Source organism: Pogona vitticeps, chromosome 2 (assembly GCF_051106095.1).
Source record: "Pogona vitticeps strain Pit_001003342236 chromosome 2, PviZW2.1, whole genome shotgun sequence".
Lineage (NCBI taxonomy): Eukaryota > Metazoa > Chordata > Lepidosauria > Squamata > Agamidae > Pogona > Pogona vitticeps.
Window position 1 is genome coordinate 195,668,267 of NC_135784.1, and position 16,679 is coordinate 195,684,945.

Here is a 16,679-nt window from a genome sequence, read left to right on the forward strand (position 1 = left end):
GATAGGCTGCGAACCAAACTGCAGCGTAGTCCCAGCCTGACTTTTTCCTAATTAAATGTTTCCAGGAGGACAGAAGGATGTTTGACTCCTGGCCATTGCAGAGTGAACTCTTTCCTTGGAGATTCTGAGACGGAAGCTAAACCTAAATGGTCCTACCATTCGGCAGAGGTTAAATGGCTGTCTCAGGCAGCAGATGCTGGAAGAAGATGGAGGGATGTTGGAGGAAAGACCGCCGTGCCTCACAGTCTGTTGTGCTCCCCCTAAACTAGACTGCTGCCTTCAGCTGTGGTAGAGGACACTGTCATAAAGAAAATACTGAAGAAAAACGTTGACTGTTTGCCCATGTATACCCTGTGCACGAAATGAGGAAGAAGCGCCATCTTGTTTTTTCTCAGCATGCAAAATGTCTTGGATGGGACTGTAGGCTAAACTCATGAAAAATCCACTGAACTCTGGGAACCGTACAGTGAGAAGGAGCTGTCCAGAGGAAGGGGAAAGAAGAGGAGACGGATAAAGTCTGACCTCGGGGATGGGGGCAGAGAGAGAGAGAGAGAGAGAGAGAGAGAAAGAGAAAGAGAGAGAGAGAGAGAGAGAGAGAGAGAGGACAGTTAGCTGCAAACTGTGAAGATGAAAAACCAAACATTGATTGGCAATAGCCAGCCACATTTTGAGCAGATGGCCACTAGTATAAAACACGCTGTATAAAATGCTTTCGGGAAACTCTGAAAGAGGTTCTCAGAAGTATATTCTACAAACAGGAAATCAAGTGAGGGGTTACTCAACACAAAATTTAAGGGAGCTTCCTCCCCACCGTGGTCATGAACCATGAATGCTGACATGCCTCATGACAGAAGCTGACAGAAAATGTTGTGGATTTAAATCTAAATCAGTAAGAAATTTGTTTGGTACTTCTACCAAAATATAAGACAAACCAGATATATTCATTTCAAAGCTGGCTTTCTAAACGCTTTGCTCCTGGGCTAGAGGTCCACTTGTAAGAACAAAGGAGTATGCGATTCAAGGGCTGAATCCTACCCGTCTGTGGCTTCCCTCCCCACAACCAAAGCCTATCCTCAGGCTCTTTTCTTTGAAGTTATGCACACTGCAGGATCTTGATTATACAATGTTCCCCAGTAGTAAATCTTTATGTGCTGAGAAAGAGGGTGAAAGGTGGGAGCACAGTGTTGCTGGGTCAGCTTCAGCTGCAGCTAGATTTCTCAAACACCATTTCTAATTAATATGATCCACAGTTGATTCCCCAAACATTTTGGGGGGCTTGAATGGCTCTTGTGAAGGGACTTCCTTTCTCCCTTTCCTGCAAAAGTTTGCTCCCCAACCCAACCACTTGTATAATGGAGGGTACTTCACAAAGCTTGGAAAGAATTAATGGAAGTTTAATGAGTTTTAAAAGGTGACAATGACTTCAAAGCTTTAATTTAAATCAAACAACAGTGTTAATTGGCAGAGTAACAACATTATTTTCATTAATTTTAGAATGTAATTTGAAGGGGAGCATTTTTACAGTGAACCTTTTGCTAATACATTACTTTATGATTAACATCAATTTTTACTGAAAGAGCGTTAATTAATTTTAAAATCTCCCCAAGGCACCCACTTCACTTTGCGTACTGGTGACATTAGCCTGATCACACAGTTAGCAGTGTTTTGAGTTATGTATTTATTTATTTATTTATTTATTTATTTTATTTGATTTTTACCCCGCCCCTCTAGACCATGTCTACATCCCCAAGACAAAGAATGTAAGAGCACAACTTGATCAAGTGAAAGGTCAATTTTATTCTATTATGCCCAGATAATTCTATGAGCCCAAGAAAACATCAAGCCCACCAAGTGTTCTCTGCATTTCCTTATCATGTATGTAAGGAAGCATCAGAAACATATTGGCCCCCTACCCACAATTCAAAACAGGATGGACATTCACTGCTCTCTATCCATGGTCTTCTTCTAACTAGCTCTACTACCTCTGTGAAGGATGGGGACAGTTCCCCCCCCCAATCACAATTTTGATCTGAAATGCAGTACTTTATTTCCCCCCCTTGGAAATGACTAGCAACCATTCACTTCAGATACACAAGACAAAGTTTATGTCTAAATTAAAACGAATGCATTTCACTTTTTGCATACTCATAAAATATTGGAAATCAATGTTTCCATTTCTAATAGATTTGTTAAAAATAATGGCCAAAATCCTGTTGTGGATTTATGCCAGCATAAGCATAATGGTCAGTGTGATGTACCATACGGAGTATTGGTCTATGACTTGGGAGACCTCCGTTCAAATCTCTGTTCAGCCACGGAAACCCGTGGAGGGGGTTGGAGTGGTACATAATTCCCTGAACATTCTATATACATTGAAAAACATCTTAGGGTTACCATAAATTAGGTGCAATTTCATGGTGTTAATCAACAAACAATAAAGGTAAAAACTGCAGGAGACAAGCCTGAAATATGGTCTACAAATGTTTTAAATAAATTAAACTAAACAGTGCAACATAAGAGCCCTGCTGGATCAGGTCAAGGGCCCATCTAGTCCAGGTTCCTGTATCTCACAGTGGCCCCACCAGGTGCCCCCAGAAGCACACAAGACACCTAGATACCTGTCTCCTGATACCCTTCCCCTATATCTGGCATTTGGAGGTACCTGCCTTCTAAGACTAGAGATTACACATTCCCATCATGGCTTGTAACCTTTGATGGACTTTTCTTCCAGGAATCTGTCCAATCTCCTCTTAAAGGCCTCTAGGCCAGATAGCATCACCACATCCTGTGGCAAGGAGTTCCACAGACTAACAATATGCTGGGTAAAGAAATAGTTTCTTTCCTCTGTTCTCACTCTTCCAACATTCAATTGGGGTGGATGTCCCCTGGTTCTGGTATTGTGTGAGAGGGAAAAGAGCTTCCCTCTACCCACTTTATCCATCTCCTGAATTTTATACATCTCAATCGTGTGTCCCCCTCAAGCACCTTTTCTCTAGCCTAAAGAGCCCCAAACGCTTTAGCCTTGTCTCATAAGGGAGGTGCCCCAGCAGTCATCATTTTAGCCGCTCTCTTCTGCACATTTTCCAGTTCCACTATGTCTTTTTTAGATGTGGCAACCAGAACTGTACACAACACTCCAGGTACAGCCTTACCAGCATTTTGTACAATGACATAATAATGTTGGCTGTTTTATTTTCAGTTCCCTTTTTAATGGTACCTAGCATGGAACTGGCCTTCTTCACTGCTGCAACACTGAAGAATCATCTAATACGCACACAGTTCTTCCCATTCATGTAATTAAAGTTCAGCACCGCCACCAGGCAATTGTCTTATCTCACACGCGGTCCTGTTAATGTGAACTGACGCCTCTTTGTTCTTTGTACAACTACTGTGATATTACTGTCTTGGAGGATTATTGTTGTTTTGTTCTGACTGTTCCGTTAACCATTATCTCAGGACCAAAGGTCTTATACTCAAGTTGTTTTATTTTTAAATATGAGGGGTAACACTCTGGTACAGCAAGATAAAGTTGTGCTACAGAGCTCTTGGTTGACTTAGCAGCTCATGCAGATGCTCATCCGCTCCTATCAAACCAGTTTTATGGAAAGTCTGGTGCAGACTTTGATACAAATTAGTATGTACAGTTAGTGGCTGTGAGTGAGTTCGTCAGGAGACTGAAGCAGTTCCTCATTTTTGGCGGGAAATACCGTAACCACGGAGATCCGTTTGAATGGTTAACAGATTTATTTGTACCAACATTTGATGATTCAACAATTATTTCAACAGAATCAAAACAACTAAGGTCCGGTAATTGTTCATAGCGAGAAGGTAAAAATCCAAACTGCAACTTAGGAGCGTTTATTGAGGGGCTGGTGCAAACCGTTCTTTGTGGGCTTCCTCAGCGGAGCTCTCCTCACTGCACATATCATGTGGCAAGAAGGATGCCTGGCCCAGTCTCCCTCGCAGGGGATGATTGAAGGTCAAATCTGGTCTGATTACCCTCCTCCAATGACTTTGCCCCCCCCCCAGGGAAGACCACCACTGTCCATTCATGGGTTTCAGTTACAGTCACCTTCTTTTCTTTTAGATCCAGATCTGGTAATAATCCTCCTACTTTTGAGAATGTCTTCTAATAGCCTGTGCATTCTTACATATCTAAACTCTTGCTCTTTTCCCTTTCTTTCCCTTCCTTCATCTGTCTTTATTGCCCGCGGTATATTGAAAACTCCCCTTCCCCCTTGATCTTTTATATCCTCCTCCCACACTGGTAGAGTTAACTCCTCCTCCTCTCTCCCCTTTCCTTCCTCTACCAAGCCGACTTCTACCTTTACTTCTTTCTCCTTCAATTCCTTCCCTTCATTTTCCTTTACAACCAATCCTTCCTTTTCCTTTCTCTCTCCCTCTTTCTTCGACGCTTCTCCTTCAGTGGATGGCTCACTCTCCTCTTTATCTCTCTTTCCTAGTTCTCTTCCACAGTGGCTTATTAATAGAACTGGCTGAGAGCTATTAATAAGAATTTAGGAAATTACCTTATACTGTTTCAGACCACTGTTCCTTCTATGACAGGTAATGTCAACTCCAAAGTAGTAGCAGATGTCTCAGGTTATAGGCAGGATCTTTCCTAGCCCTATCTAGGAACTCAACCTGGAACCTTTTATGTGTATAGGACCTACAATCCTATAGATGCTTACCTGGGAGCAATATCTGCACAAGATCACACAGTTAAATTAAGACATCCCTGTTGTTCCTGTATTGTTGCTTTTTAAAGCCAAAATTAAAGTAATGCCAATTATTGTCTTCAGTTTGTAATGCGGAATTATTTGGAGATGTAAATGTCTTTGTTTCTGCTATTATGTGCAAGCAAGCAAACAGACAGGTATTTTCAAGGAAGTATTTTTAAAAGATGAAGTTGTTCTTCAGCTGCTTATTATACAAGTTTTCAGAGTACAGGTACACCAGGACTTCTCTACATGTTCCTACACAAACAACAGTCCACATGCTATGTTAAAGGTCACTCCCCCCCCCCCAGCCATCAGCCTTAAAACTTCACCTCTGTCGCAAGCTTCTTTCCAAAGTGCAGCAGAAGCTTCTCTCACAAAGAAAGGAGCCTGGAGCTCCAGTCTTCTGTCTTAAGGAAAAGGTATTCCAGACCTTTATGTGCTTTCTGAGGAATGCACCCCTCCATTTTCAGGATAGAATGATGAGTGCTGGATTCCAATTAGCCCATGAGAAATGTCCTACTGCATCTGGCCATTTCAGACGTCCAACTGAAAACAAGACTGTTAACATCTGTGCAGAATAAAGAATTTCAGAAGGTATGGCCTGTTACACAACTCCCTCTTCTTCCACACAACTGTCAAAGGCATAGGGACCACTATCGTCTTGTTGCACCTGACTGGGCCAATCAGAGAGTAAGAAGTTTCTTTATTTCAAACTGAATTTCTACATTTGCCTTTTCCGTTTTATTTTCCGTTTTATTGTCCGTACACTTAGGCCAAACAGCTTCTCTTTAAACCTACGGAATATAAGTAAACACAACTGAATCCAAAGTTAGATTCTTGCAAACCCAGCAAGGAGAGTTAAAACTGGGTCCAGAATTGCTAGAATGTTGCTTTTATTTACTTGCTGAGACAGATTCAGGTCACCTCATCGCCTTTTTGTGCCACCAAAACCTGTTCAGGGGAATAAAAATTTATATTATTAGTCACAATTAGAGATGGGCACGAAGTAGAAAAATGGCAATTCATTGTGGTTCATGATTTTTGAAGACCATGAACCACAAACTACCTAGACTTTTGAAAAAAATTAACCACGAATCAGTTCATTTTGGTTTGGAAGTTCAGGAGCCCTAGCCACCTAGAGACACCAAAATCACACTGAAGCTTCTCCAACTCTCCTCTACACCCCCTCCAAGTTTGGTGAAGTTTGGATTTCAGATGCCCAAGTGATACACCCTCAAAGCAAGTCTCCTCAGGGAAGTGCCCTTCAACAGCTGGCTTGGGGAAAATTCCAGGAGTGGTTCATGCCACGGAAACTGACACAGGGTATTGCTCATCAGGAGGTAGACTGAGGAGGGACATCGCCCTTTCCCCACACCCTGTGGACAATGCTACACTAGGGAAACAGCGTGCCACTGGAGATCTGAGCTAACCTGCTTCCAAGACAGAAGGGTTCTTCTGACTAGCAAAAATTGTTCTGAGGTGAAAATGGCTCCTGTGAATCAGTCTTGTAAATAAGAACAAGCAATTCCCCCAGAGCTGTTTGAGCTACGTTTGGTTCCTTGACCTGCCAATTCAGTAGTTTCTAGGTCCCTCCCAGGGTTGCCTAGTGCTTCTGACTGACAGAAGAAGGCTATCGGGGGCAGGGGGGAGGAAACGAGCAAACAAACCAAAATTCATTTAAAAGTTTGTTGGCTTGGTTTGTCGCTTTTGACCAACCCGAACCAACGAACCAGTGATTTTTGACAAACTTCCTGGTTCATTTTTTGGTTTGTGCCCTTTTCTAGTCAAAATCAAGATACAGCAAGGTATTGAAATCATGAGCTGATTTGCACAGAGTGCTATACCATGGCTTAACATAGCTCCTCCTCCAGATATTTTTGAAGATACCAGTTTTCAGCTTCAGCCACCATAGCTATACTCAACATTCTCCTGTAGTACTACACTGCCAAAGAAGATCACCAGTGAGCCGACAATCTGCTTTCTTGAGTGGTACAACAGCTGATGCTTTCTTTATTTGTATCAGAGTGTTGCACAATTTAAAATTATTGACTTTTATATAGATAAAATTCAAACAAATTAAAATAGACTATTTTTGACCAGAAGTGGGCCACTTCAATAGTGTTATCTCAGCCATTTGCTTGATCTTCTTTTGTACATGTGGTAGGGCATAAATTGCATGCACATAAATGCTGCATTGACCGAACTTCTCCACATTCACATAAAATCTGTCCTACATCTAAGTAGCCCCATTTTACCTGATTATTCTTTGTTCTTACTACTCTGCTTCAAAATCTATTAAGTGACTTCCAGATGTTCCAATCAAAATCTTGTCCTGATAGAAGACATTCTCCAGCATTCATTCATTCAGCAAAGTGTGTTGTTTTTCCTGTCCACAGGTTTAGCCTAACCTCTTCTGGTTTAACATTTAGAGCATGAGATATATGCAGAAAACTTTTCCTAGCACCCCTTGCTGTATTTCCAGAGAGGCAATGTCAGCCAAATAATAGACTTTCCCAATAGGATGTAGGTTTCAAGCAGCCAATAATAACCCTGCAGGATTCATTCAAGGCCACATCCACTTGTTTGGCATGTGCTGAATTACAGTGGTGCCTCACACAACGATGTTAATTGGTTCCAAAAAAAGCAACGTTGTGTGAAACATCGTTCTGTGAAACACCATTTCCCATAGGAATGCATTGAAAACCGGTTAATCCGTTCCAATTGGAACGGATTGCCATCGCTGAGTGAAAATCCCCATAGGAAACATCGCTGTGTGAAACAATGTTTCCTCCATTGGAATGTATTGAAGCCGACTCAATACATTTCAATGGCTTTGCGAAGTCCTTTTTCGCTCCTGTAAAAGTGTCTTACAATGTTTGGAAGCCGTTTTAAATGGTTGCAATGGTTAGCCCACCTCCTGAAACCTATGCAAACTGATTTTGATGTTGTTCTGACACTTCGTTAATTTATGGTAATTTTTTGTTTTCCCCCCTCATTGAACTCCATGCATTTCAATGAGGGGGAAAAACAAAAAATTACCATAAATTAACGAAGTGTCAGAACAACATCAAAATCAGTTTGCATAGGTTTCAGGAGGTGGGCTAACCATTGCAATCATTTAAAACGGCTTCCAAACATTGTAAGACACTTTTACAGGAACGAAAAAGAGACATCGTTGTGTGAAAATCCCCCATAGGAAACATCGCTGTCTGAGGCGGCAAATTTAACAGAAAAAGGCATCGTTGTGTGAATTCATCGTTGTGTGAGGCACCCGTTGTGCGAGGCACCACTGTATACCATATTCTAGCATGTTCCGCTGTGGAGTAGACCTGGGATAAAGCTGTTATTGTTTGCAGATGCGTACCCGTTTGACCCAGTCAATTTCCTAATTAAGTTATTTCTGGAGACAAACTTTGCTTGATGTTTAACTGGACTTTAAAAATACCTAGAAGTTTACAGATTCCCTTAGCCCTGGTCTAAGATAACTGACATGAGATATTGCACGTATTGCATCAACCTGATTTAGAAACAGTGGGGAGATGCACTTTTTTGTTGTGGCTATTTGATTTTTTAGTTCTGTTACACCAACTAGGAATTGGAAATCTTTGCAGTTAAGAGGCTCATACCACAACCTTTACATTAGTTTTTAAAACATCAAGGTGACCACAGCTTCTAACTTACCAGAGGTAGACCTTGTCCCTGAACTATGAGATGGTTTGGAGGTATTTGAAGTGCCAAATACAGGAGATGAAGCACTTGGACCGGCCCATGTATCATGGTAAGGTGAATATGTGCGATATGAAGGTGATCTAGAAAGGAAAAAATTGGTGGTAAATGTCAGTATCTTCCTGTGTATAGCAATGTAATGTTTACAGAATGACCTAACCTAAAAAGGCCACTGATTGTAATTTAGTAGACTGGGAAGGGGACAGGAAGCTGGTTAGTTGAAATTGAAAATGGAGAAAACATATGAGTACAAGGGGAATGCACAGAGCTGGAATGCAAAACTGATAGTGGAGGCCTCAGCTAAGAGTACACAAGACTTACAGGAAAAACACTGTAACAGTCAGACTTTAAATATTGTATATTTATATTTTACATTTATTTTTTAAAAAACTATTTCTTTCCTTTTAATTATGAAAGACTTCCCCACCTTACTTTGCAAAAGCAGAGAATGACATGAAACAAATAAAATGAAATTTGGGAAATCCTTATACTGGAGAACAGGTTCTGGTGACTGCAGCACACACCTGAAAGCAAATACCACCCCCTTTAACACTTCAGTCTTTGGAAACCAAAGCCTATATACCCTTGACACTACCACTGCACCAGGAGTTTATCTGCTGAATGATGCAATCTTATGCAACTCTAAGGCAAAGAAAATAATCAAAGAAACACTATGTCAAGAACCAACTGGCATGTTCTCTAGTGGCCAGTCTGTTCTCCAGTGAGCCATGGGTCTTTCTATTCAGTTATCAAGGACATCTCCATCCCACCCTACTGGATTACACTTTGCCATGTAACTCAACTCTTCCATGAATGGGACTATAAATAATATCCCAGAGAGACTAGGAGTTTGACTATACTTAACTGTTATGATATTCATGATCTACAATCCTTGGCCTAATTTCATGTTGTGTGGCAGAGAAACAGAGGCAGGGAGACAAGGAAATAGCTATATAATCTGCCCATCTTTGCTTTTAGATCTGCCCACCACAGACTAAAGCCCCTGATTGACATTTTATGTGGGTTAACACTCCTTCATAGGAAGAAGCTTTTCCACTCCATCCTGAACAAAAGCAATAGAAGATACAAGACGAATATTTTTCAACTTTTAGCATCAATCTTATTTTTGTTTAGAAACTTCTCTTCTAACACATACTTAACACATACTTAAATAGTACTATTGTCAGTAAAGAAAACTCCTCTGGCCTGCAGACATTTCAGGCTTTTCTCCTTTCCTTCTAGTTTTATGCAGGAAGTACTGTTGCCCAGAGAAAGTAAGCCAAATTACCTTTGAGAGCCAGCCAGGTATCCCAGTAGCCCTCCGGCCCCTAATCCACTCCAAAAACCAGGCCCTGAACTTGAACCATAACTGGAACCACTAGAAGCTCCTGAATGCAAATAAAATAATACAAGTTTAGATCATTTGAAACCAAAGCTCTCCTGTAATATTGGCATGCTCTCCAATTATATCTCCTTTTGAATCAAACCTATTGAATACATCTAATGAGCCATTTAATTGCAGAAATAAGAATACAGGTGGTTCACAAATGCACATCTATTACTCTCATTTCTTGGAGATCAAGCATGAATTAGCTCTGCTGAAAGAGTGCTCAAAGTGACAATGAAAGATATTAATGCTTTATCTGTGTGTTGAATTCAGACATCGCTTGATGCCTACTAATCGCCTCATGAATCATTCTCTAATGCACTAAAGAAGCAAATCAGCACAAAGTCAAGAGCACCACTCCAATGCCAATAAAGATTCAGTCTCCAGGCTAGAAACCTAGAGGCTAAAGTTTCAAGCAGTTGAAATATGATCCCATATTATGTTTACTGTAAAGTAAGATCTAGTGAAGCCAATAGAGGTTACTTGCTAATACACTGCTAAGAATTGCTTCACTAAAAGAATTGCAATATTAGCAGGATGGGTACAACCAACAAGATTTCTCATTTGCTTGTGCCTTTGTAATGACCCTGGAATTCCCAGAGTGGAGTTGTGGATTTTCAGGAACAATAAGGTTCTTCCTAAATTTCCTGAGGCTATTGTTCTGTTTTTCAGAAATTGATATGAAAATGGCACAAACAGATCACCTGGCAAGAAGGCCCATGGTTTCATATTATCCATTCTTGATCTATAAAGGGCAACTAGGAAGTACCCATGCTGATCTCCCACCAATCAGCAGTGCAGAACAATGAACAAGACAGTCCAGGCTCAATATGTGCACTGCTGTTAGTCTATGCACCATCCTCATATACAAAGCAGCGGCCCACACTCCCCTACCCTTCTGCTTTAGAGGGAACATTGGTCTTCATTTCTAAATTAAAAGCATATGGCACTCTTGTAAGATGTGCCCTTGAAATTCTGCAGGCAACAACATGTTCCTGCAAGTTGTAAACCACTTTTACAAACCTGAGGTGAGCCAACAAAACACAGGAATTGTACAAAACAAGTTGGCAGAATGATCACTATCCATCTTTGGAAATGATAGCTTAATGCTTTTATTCCTCCCCCCCCCCCCCGGCCTGGTTACCATAAAGAAGTGAGAAATTTACCTGTAAAACTTGTTTTAAATCCTGGCGGAGGTGGGGTTTGATAATTTTGGCCATCTGATCTAAATCCCGGCGGAGGTGGGCTTTGAGGACCTTGCTGATAGGTTCCAGAATCCCCATCACCATAAGCAAAACCATGTTGCTGGCGGTTATCACAGAGGAATAGCTTGTAGACGCCAAAAACAAAGACTACAAACAATATCATCAGGACTACTCCAGCACCCGATCCAAAGGAATCATGAGAAGTTGGGGAAGAGTAGCTCCCACCAAAGAAGCTGCTCTTCTGCTGTCCTGCCTTCGTTAATTCTAATGTGTACTCCAGGCCACATGATCCTTTCAATATGTAAGGATCATCTGGGTAATCATAGCCTTCACAGCTTACTTCAATTTTTCCAAATTTGTATGCGGCATCCATATTTGCTTTACATTCCCACTGGAAAAAAAAATAGATAACAATGTTTGTAACCTTTGCAGTAAACCAAGCTACAAAATAAAGAAAAAATATCAAATATTGTATTCTTATATTCTTCAGCCTAAACGTCAGTCCTCAAACTAGCTTCCATAAGCACACTGAACATTTGTTAAATCTGTACAAATTTACAAATTTAAAGAAGTGGAGCTCTGTAACATTCTTGGAAGTTCTGAGGTTGTAACATTACATATTATTTTTGGTAAATTTACTTATCTCCAGTGATGTTTTTATTTAATAACCTGGACTTAGATCTGTCTTTAAAACCTGGCTTACAACAATATACCTTTAAAATTACAATTCTATTTACAGCAACAATTTTTTTTCAGTCAAACAATTAGGTTCCAAATGACTTGACAGAGAAAATATGAAAAATTTAGTTCAGAATCAGCAGTATCCCATACAATTCATGCAGCTCTTCCCCTGGTTGTGAAGAATAATTTTGCCTTAAAATGGGACAGAGGTGTCTTTTAGAAGCACTGTTTTGTCTCTCAAAACCCTTCTGGTAGTAAGGTGTTACTTACTGCCCAACACCTTTCCTAATAATTCAGCACAATGTATATGCCACAAATAAAATGCTGTTTAAAAAAACACTGTACTATTTTTATGGATTGCAATAAATCTGTCTGTCTGTCTGTCATCTATCTATCTATCTATCTATCTATCTATCTATCTATCTATCTATCTATCTATCTATCTATCTATCTATCTATCTATCTATCTATCTATCTATCTATCAATTTGCTGCCTTTCTCCCGATAAGAGGACTCAAGTCAGCTAACAACATTACAAGGAAAAGGATTTAAAAGACAGTTAAAGATTACATTAACTATCTGCATATCTAAAATGTGATAGAAAATCCACCACATTTTGTCTTTTCAAAGACAAAAATATTCTACTAGCTTACACTATAAGATGAAAAAGTAGCTAATGCATACCCCATATTTACTAGTACAGTATTTATACATTTTCTTTATTCTGACCATGGTGTTTACAAAGCCCCATGAACAGCTTTGTTATTCATACATCTAACAGGGCCCAAAAGATGGCAAAGAGAAAACACCCTTTGACACCAGTGGGCCTTCAGACACTCTGAAAAGACTCTGGATTCACTTGGGCATTCCCACTCGAATGTAATACAAGCATTAACCCCAGCCTGGCTGTCCCAGTTGACTTTTTATCCTTGTTGTTTTGCAAAAGTAAGATGTGCCTGCCTTCATATTCCAGCTCACTCCCAGCTCCCCATTCTGAGAACCGATCCTTGTTCTACTTACCCTGCCTAGGGAACACTCTCAGAAGGTAAACAAGAGTTTTTTCATGCATATTAAGAAAAACATACCTGAACATCATATCCATCCCAACCTTTATTGTAACACTGGACAACATCTAGGGTGTATGCTGTACATCCAGCTGAGCCTCCCGTGCACTGCAACTGGGGGACTGGAGATGTCCTCCGATAATTTGTGTACTTGCCAGGGTAAAGTGTCAAGACTTGGACTTCTTGCAACAAAATTCTCTCTGAAATAACATGAGCATAGGTTATACCCCAGACTGAGAAATATCATACAAACTTGGGGATGCCTATCTTAAGATTTTGTTGTCTTCACCATGAAGTATTAATGGCAATCTGATACCTTCCCAGAATCATTAGTGTTAAGGTTTTATGATAATTTGAATCTCTGTGACAAGTGCATATGAGCATTTACCAACTGCAGCTGTAAAGCTCTTCATGGTCAGAGTATTTATTTATTTGATTTGTATCCCGCCCATCTGGTCAAATAGACCACTCTGAGCGGTACAGATACACTCTGAGTATTTATTTATCTGAGTATCTCTGAGTAGATAGACTCTGAGTATTTATCATGGGAGGGATATTTTGTATTTCTTATGTTTTTGCATGTACAGGAAACTTGCTGCATAGAAAGATAACCAATGCTTTACCAGTATTTGGTTACAAGAGCAGTGAGCTAGACACTTCTGGAACTCCACAAATATCTCCATTCTGTTTACTCAACATATAATAATCAGAGGTGTATGTGTGTACTGTGTGTGAAAATGAAGATTCAATCTACACAGTGTTCATATTGAACAGAGTGAGCTTTACCTCCCAGCAGATCACAGTACTGTGCTTAATTAACTGTGGCTAAAAATAGCTTTTGCAGCTGGCTGCATGGCTTGGTGAGTTGGGTACCTGGCTGTAGAGCCAGAGGTGGGGAGTTTGATTCCCTAATGTGCCTCCTATGAATAAAGCCACCCTGGGACTGGGCAAGATGCACAGTCCCAGGGTGGCCCCAGAAGAAGGGAAAGATAAACATCTGAATTCTCTCTAATTAGAAAACCCTGAAAAGGGTCACCATAAGTCACAATTGCCATTATGAAACTGGATTGTATAAACAACAGCTTTAAGAAAGGTCTTTCTAGAAGAGACCCAGGAGCCCATTGAGTTGATGCCTTTCCTTCTATGATGCCTCTGTAAGCTCCCAGGAGTCAATTTAAAGTCCAGCCCTCCCCCTGTTAAATCCAACATTTGCCCTCCAGAGGTAGTCGACCTACGAATAGAGAGATACTGTGATTAGTGGAGACATGGGAAGCGGGGCTTGACGAACCACAGCAAATCCAGCCCGATGCCTCGGGAAAGCCTTGTAAATAAAGAGGAGAGCAGGGAGAGCCAGAGCAGCGCTTTCGGGAGCGTCTCCGGGCAACGGCAATCCCGGGTCCACCACCACCGCCCGGGCATCTGAATGTGCCAGTTAATGGATGCGAACTGACACCCCCCCCCCCCAGTCTGCTCCCAAGAAACCGGTCTTTGATCCCGGGCGTCCCCTTTGGCTGTCGTCATCATCATCACTACCATCATCATTACTATTGATCCGTCACAGTCTAGCGACAAGACGAACGCCGGGCTCACGCCCGACCCGGACTCACCCGGGTGCGCCGAGCCCCACGCCACTCCGAGCCCCATCAGCACCACCAACAGCGGCAGCCACGGGGACGCCATCTTCGCAGCTCTCACGCAGACGAAGACGAGCCCGGAAGCAGCTCGCTCGCGGCCCCGTGGAGACGCCTTGTTGCGTCACCGCTTCCGGCCTCCCTGATTGGTCCGCCGTTCCAGTGCCATTTCTCGAAGGAGAGGCCAAGTGGGCGTCAACTCGCGAACGGGTCTGGCGGCTTCATCTTGGTCTGGGCCGTCGGGGGTTTGTTTGCCCACCGCCCTTCCTACGCGCTTGAACCAATGAGGAGAGTCGTTTCAAAGAGCGTTGATGACACAATTACTGGTTGGTTGGATCCCCTCTCCTGTTATTGGTCCCGCTTGCAGGATAGCCGGGACAAAAATACAGTGACTCCACAACAGGGAACCAACGGGGTTGTGTTGCGTGTATGTAAAGTGCGTGATGATTGGTGGTTGGTAAACAAAAGCCTGAGAATGATTGATTTCTTTGGGATCTCCGGACAAAGAAAAAAATTGAAGAAACAAACAAGCAACCGTGGCAACACTCCGAAGACTGAGTTTTATAATGCATATGCAAGAGGAGGCGACTCCTTTCTAGACCATCTTGGCAGATAAATCCACTTTGTCAGACTTACTAGAGCGGAGTGAAACGGAACTATGTCTGTATACAAGGTTTTTCGATATATTTTGCTTCTGTATTTATTTATTGTTTAAAATATTTTTACCCAGCCTTTCTCCTCGAAAAGTCCCAAGGCAGTATCTTGTTAGACACTGGCATACAAGCAAGTTGTTGGAGAGCAGCTGTTTTATTCTATAATATATCCATACCTCGGATTTTTATAATATCCTGTGGGTACAAGGAGCCCCATGGCGCAGTGGTTAAACTGTAATACTGCCCTGAAGACAGGGCCATAATTAAGTTCCTGTTTCTCCACGGGAAAGGTGCAAAGCAGATCCATGATGAAATGTCAAACTATGGGTGTCTGGCCCTTCATAAGCAACAGTTAAACGTTGGGTTGTCAACTGGTAACTGGTGATGAGACATGGATGTACTATTATGATCCTGAGACAAAGGAACAGTCTAAGGAATGGAGGCACAGGGGTTCCCCCAGGCCAAAGAAGTTCCGAGTGCAAAGGTCGGTGAGGAGGAAATGGCAACAGTTTTTTGGGATAAGAAGGGAGTTCTGCTGGTGGACTACCTCCAACAGGGTTCAACCATCAATGCAAAATATTACTGTGCTTTATTGACGAAGTTGAGGCAAAACATCAAGGAAAAACATCGAGGAAAGGTCTCCAAAGGTGTCATCCTGTTGCATGACAACGCCTCGTCACACACTGCAGGTGAAACAACGGCAAAACTGTCATCCTTAGGCATTCAAGTGATGCCCCATCCACCCTATTCTCCCGACCTGGCTCCTTCTGACTATTATCTGTTCCCCAGACTGAAAAAACACCTAAAGGGACAACGATTTGGGAGTGTTCTGGAGGCAACTAATGCTGTAAATAAACGTTACACCAGCAGTTGGAAGAATTTTATTTGCAGGGACTTAAGAAGCTGCAGGACAGATGTCACAAGTGCATTGACTTCCTGTGGGAATATGTAGAACAGTGTGGCCAGTTACAGCTTCCTAGCTCAATTTTTTCTGGGAAAGGCTCAGTACTTATCAGTACCCCCTTGTACATATGGTAGCCTTTGAAATGCTACAATTGTTTGCCCTTTCCCTTTTATTCTTTTTTGCCAATCTACTGAGACAGACTAACCCAGATACTTCTTTGAAATTTGTTTTGATATGCAACATACACAGCAGAAAGTCTTGTGTCATTCTGAGTTGTGTCAAAAGTTTCATTCATTAGTTTCAGAGTCTTCCAATTAAATGTGTGAACTGCATGCACCATCACCTTGTTCAATATACACACAATGTTTTATCGATGCAGTGTATGGTCCAGTTAAATTGTCAACTAACCAGAAAGAAAAATTAAAAACACTATGTCTGTTCTTGTATATTTAACAAGTGCTTGATCTCAGACAGACACCGATTGGCTGGCAAGGCTTAAATGCTAAGCACATTCACTTTGTAGTAAATCCAATTAAAATCAACTGGATTTGTTTACAACTTAATAGGTTTGCATTTTAAGCCAACAATCCTATATACACTTAGACTTCTCCAATTCTAATAGAATATTCTAATATTCTAATCTGGTGCTTGTGATTATCAGCCTAGAGTGCAATGTTGTCTTTACTTGATAGAAGCTCTAGTTGAAC

The 16,679-nt window shown here is 41.5% G+C and overlaps 1 protein-coding gene across 1 annotated transcript; it reads right to left on the minus strand.

The window, feature by feature from the left end:
- Positions 1-3,725: 3,725 nt before the first annotated feature.
- On the minus strand, positions 3,726-14,550 carry SARAF (store-operated calcium entry associated regulatory factor). Its single transcript, XM_020814927.3, has 6 exons — positions 14,392-14,550; positions 12,806-12,984; positions 11,001-11,430; positions 9,736-9,835; positions 8,403-8,530; positions 3,726-5,672 (listed from the first exon to the last, which is right to left on the minus strand). The coding sequence occupies exons 1-6, from the start codon at positions 14,462-14,464 to the stop codon at positions 5,647-5,649; spliced, it is 936 nt and encodes a 311-aa protein (XP_020670586.3). The 5' UTR covers positions 14,465-14,550; the 3' UTR covers positions 3,726-5,646.
- Positions 14,551-16,679: the final 2,129 nt, after the last annotated feature.

Excerpts from the sequence above, each read along its gene's own strand:
- SARAF (XM_020814927.3), bottom strand. The coding sequence starts at position 14,464 with ATGGCGTCCCCGTGGCTGCCGCTGTTGGTGGTGCTGATGGGGCTCGGA. Across the intron at positions 12,985-14,391 it reads GTGGGGCTCGGCGCACCCGG|AGAGAATTTTGTTGCAAGAA; the intron begins GTGAGTCCGGGT and ends ATGTTATTTCAG. Across the intron at positions 9,836-11,000 it reads ATTTAAAACAAGTTTTACAG|GAGCTTCTAGTGGTTCCAGT; the intron begins GTAAATTTCTCA and ends ATTTGCATTCAG.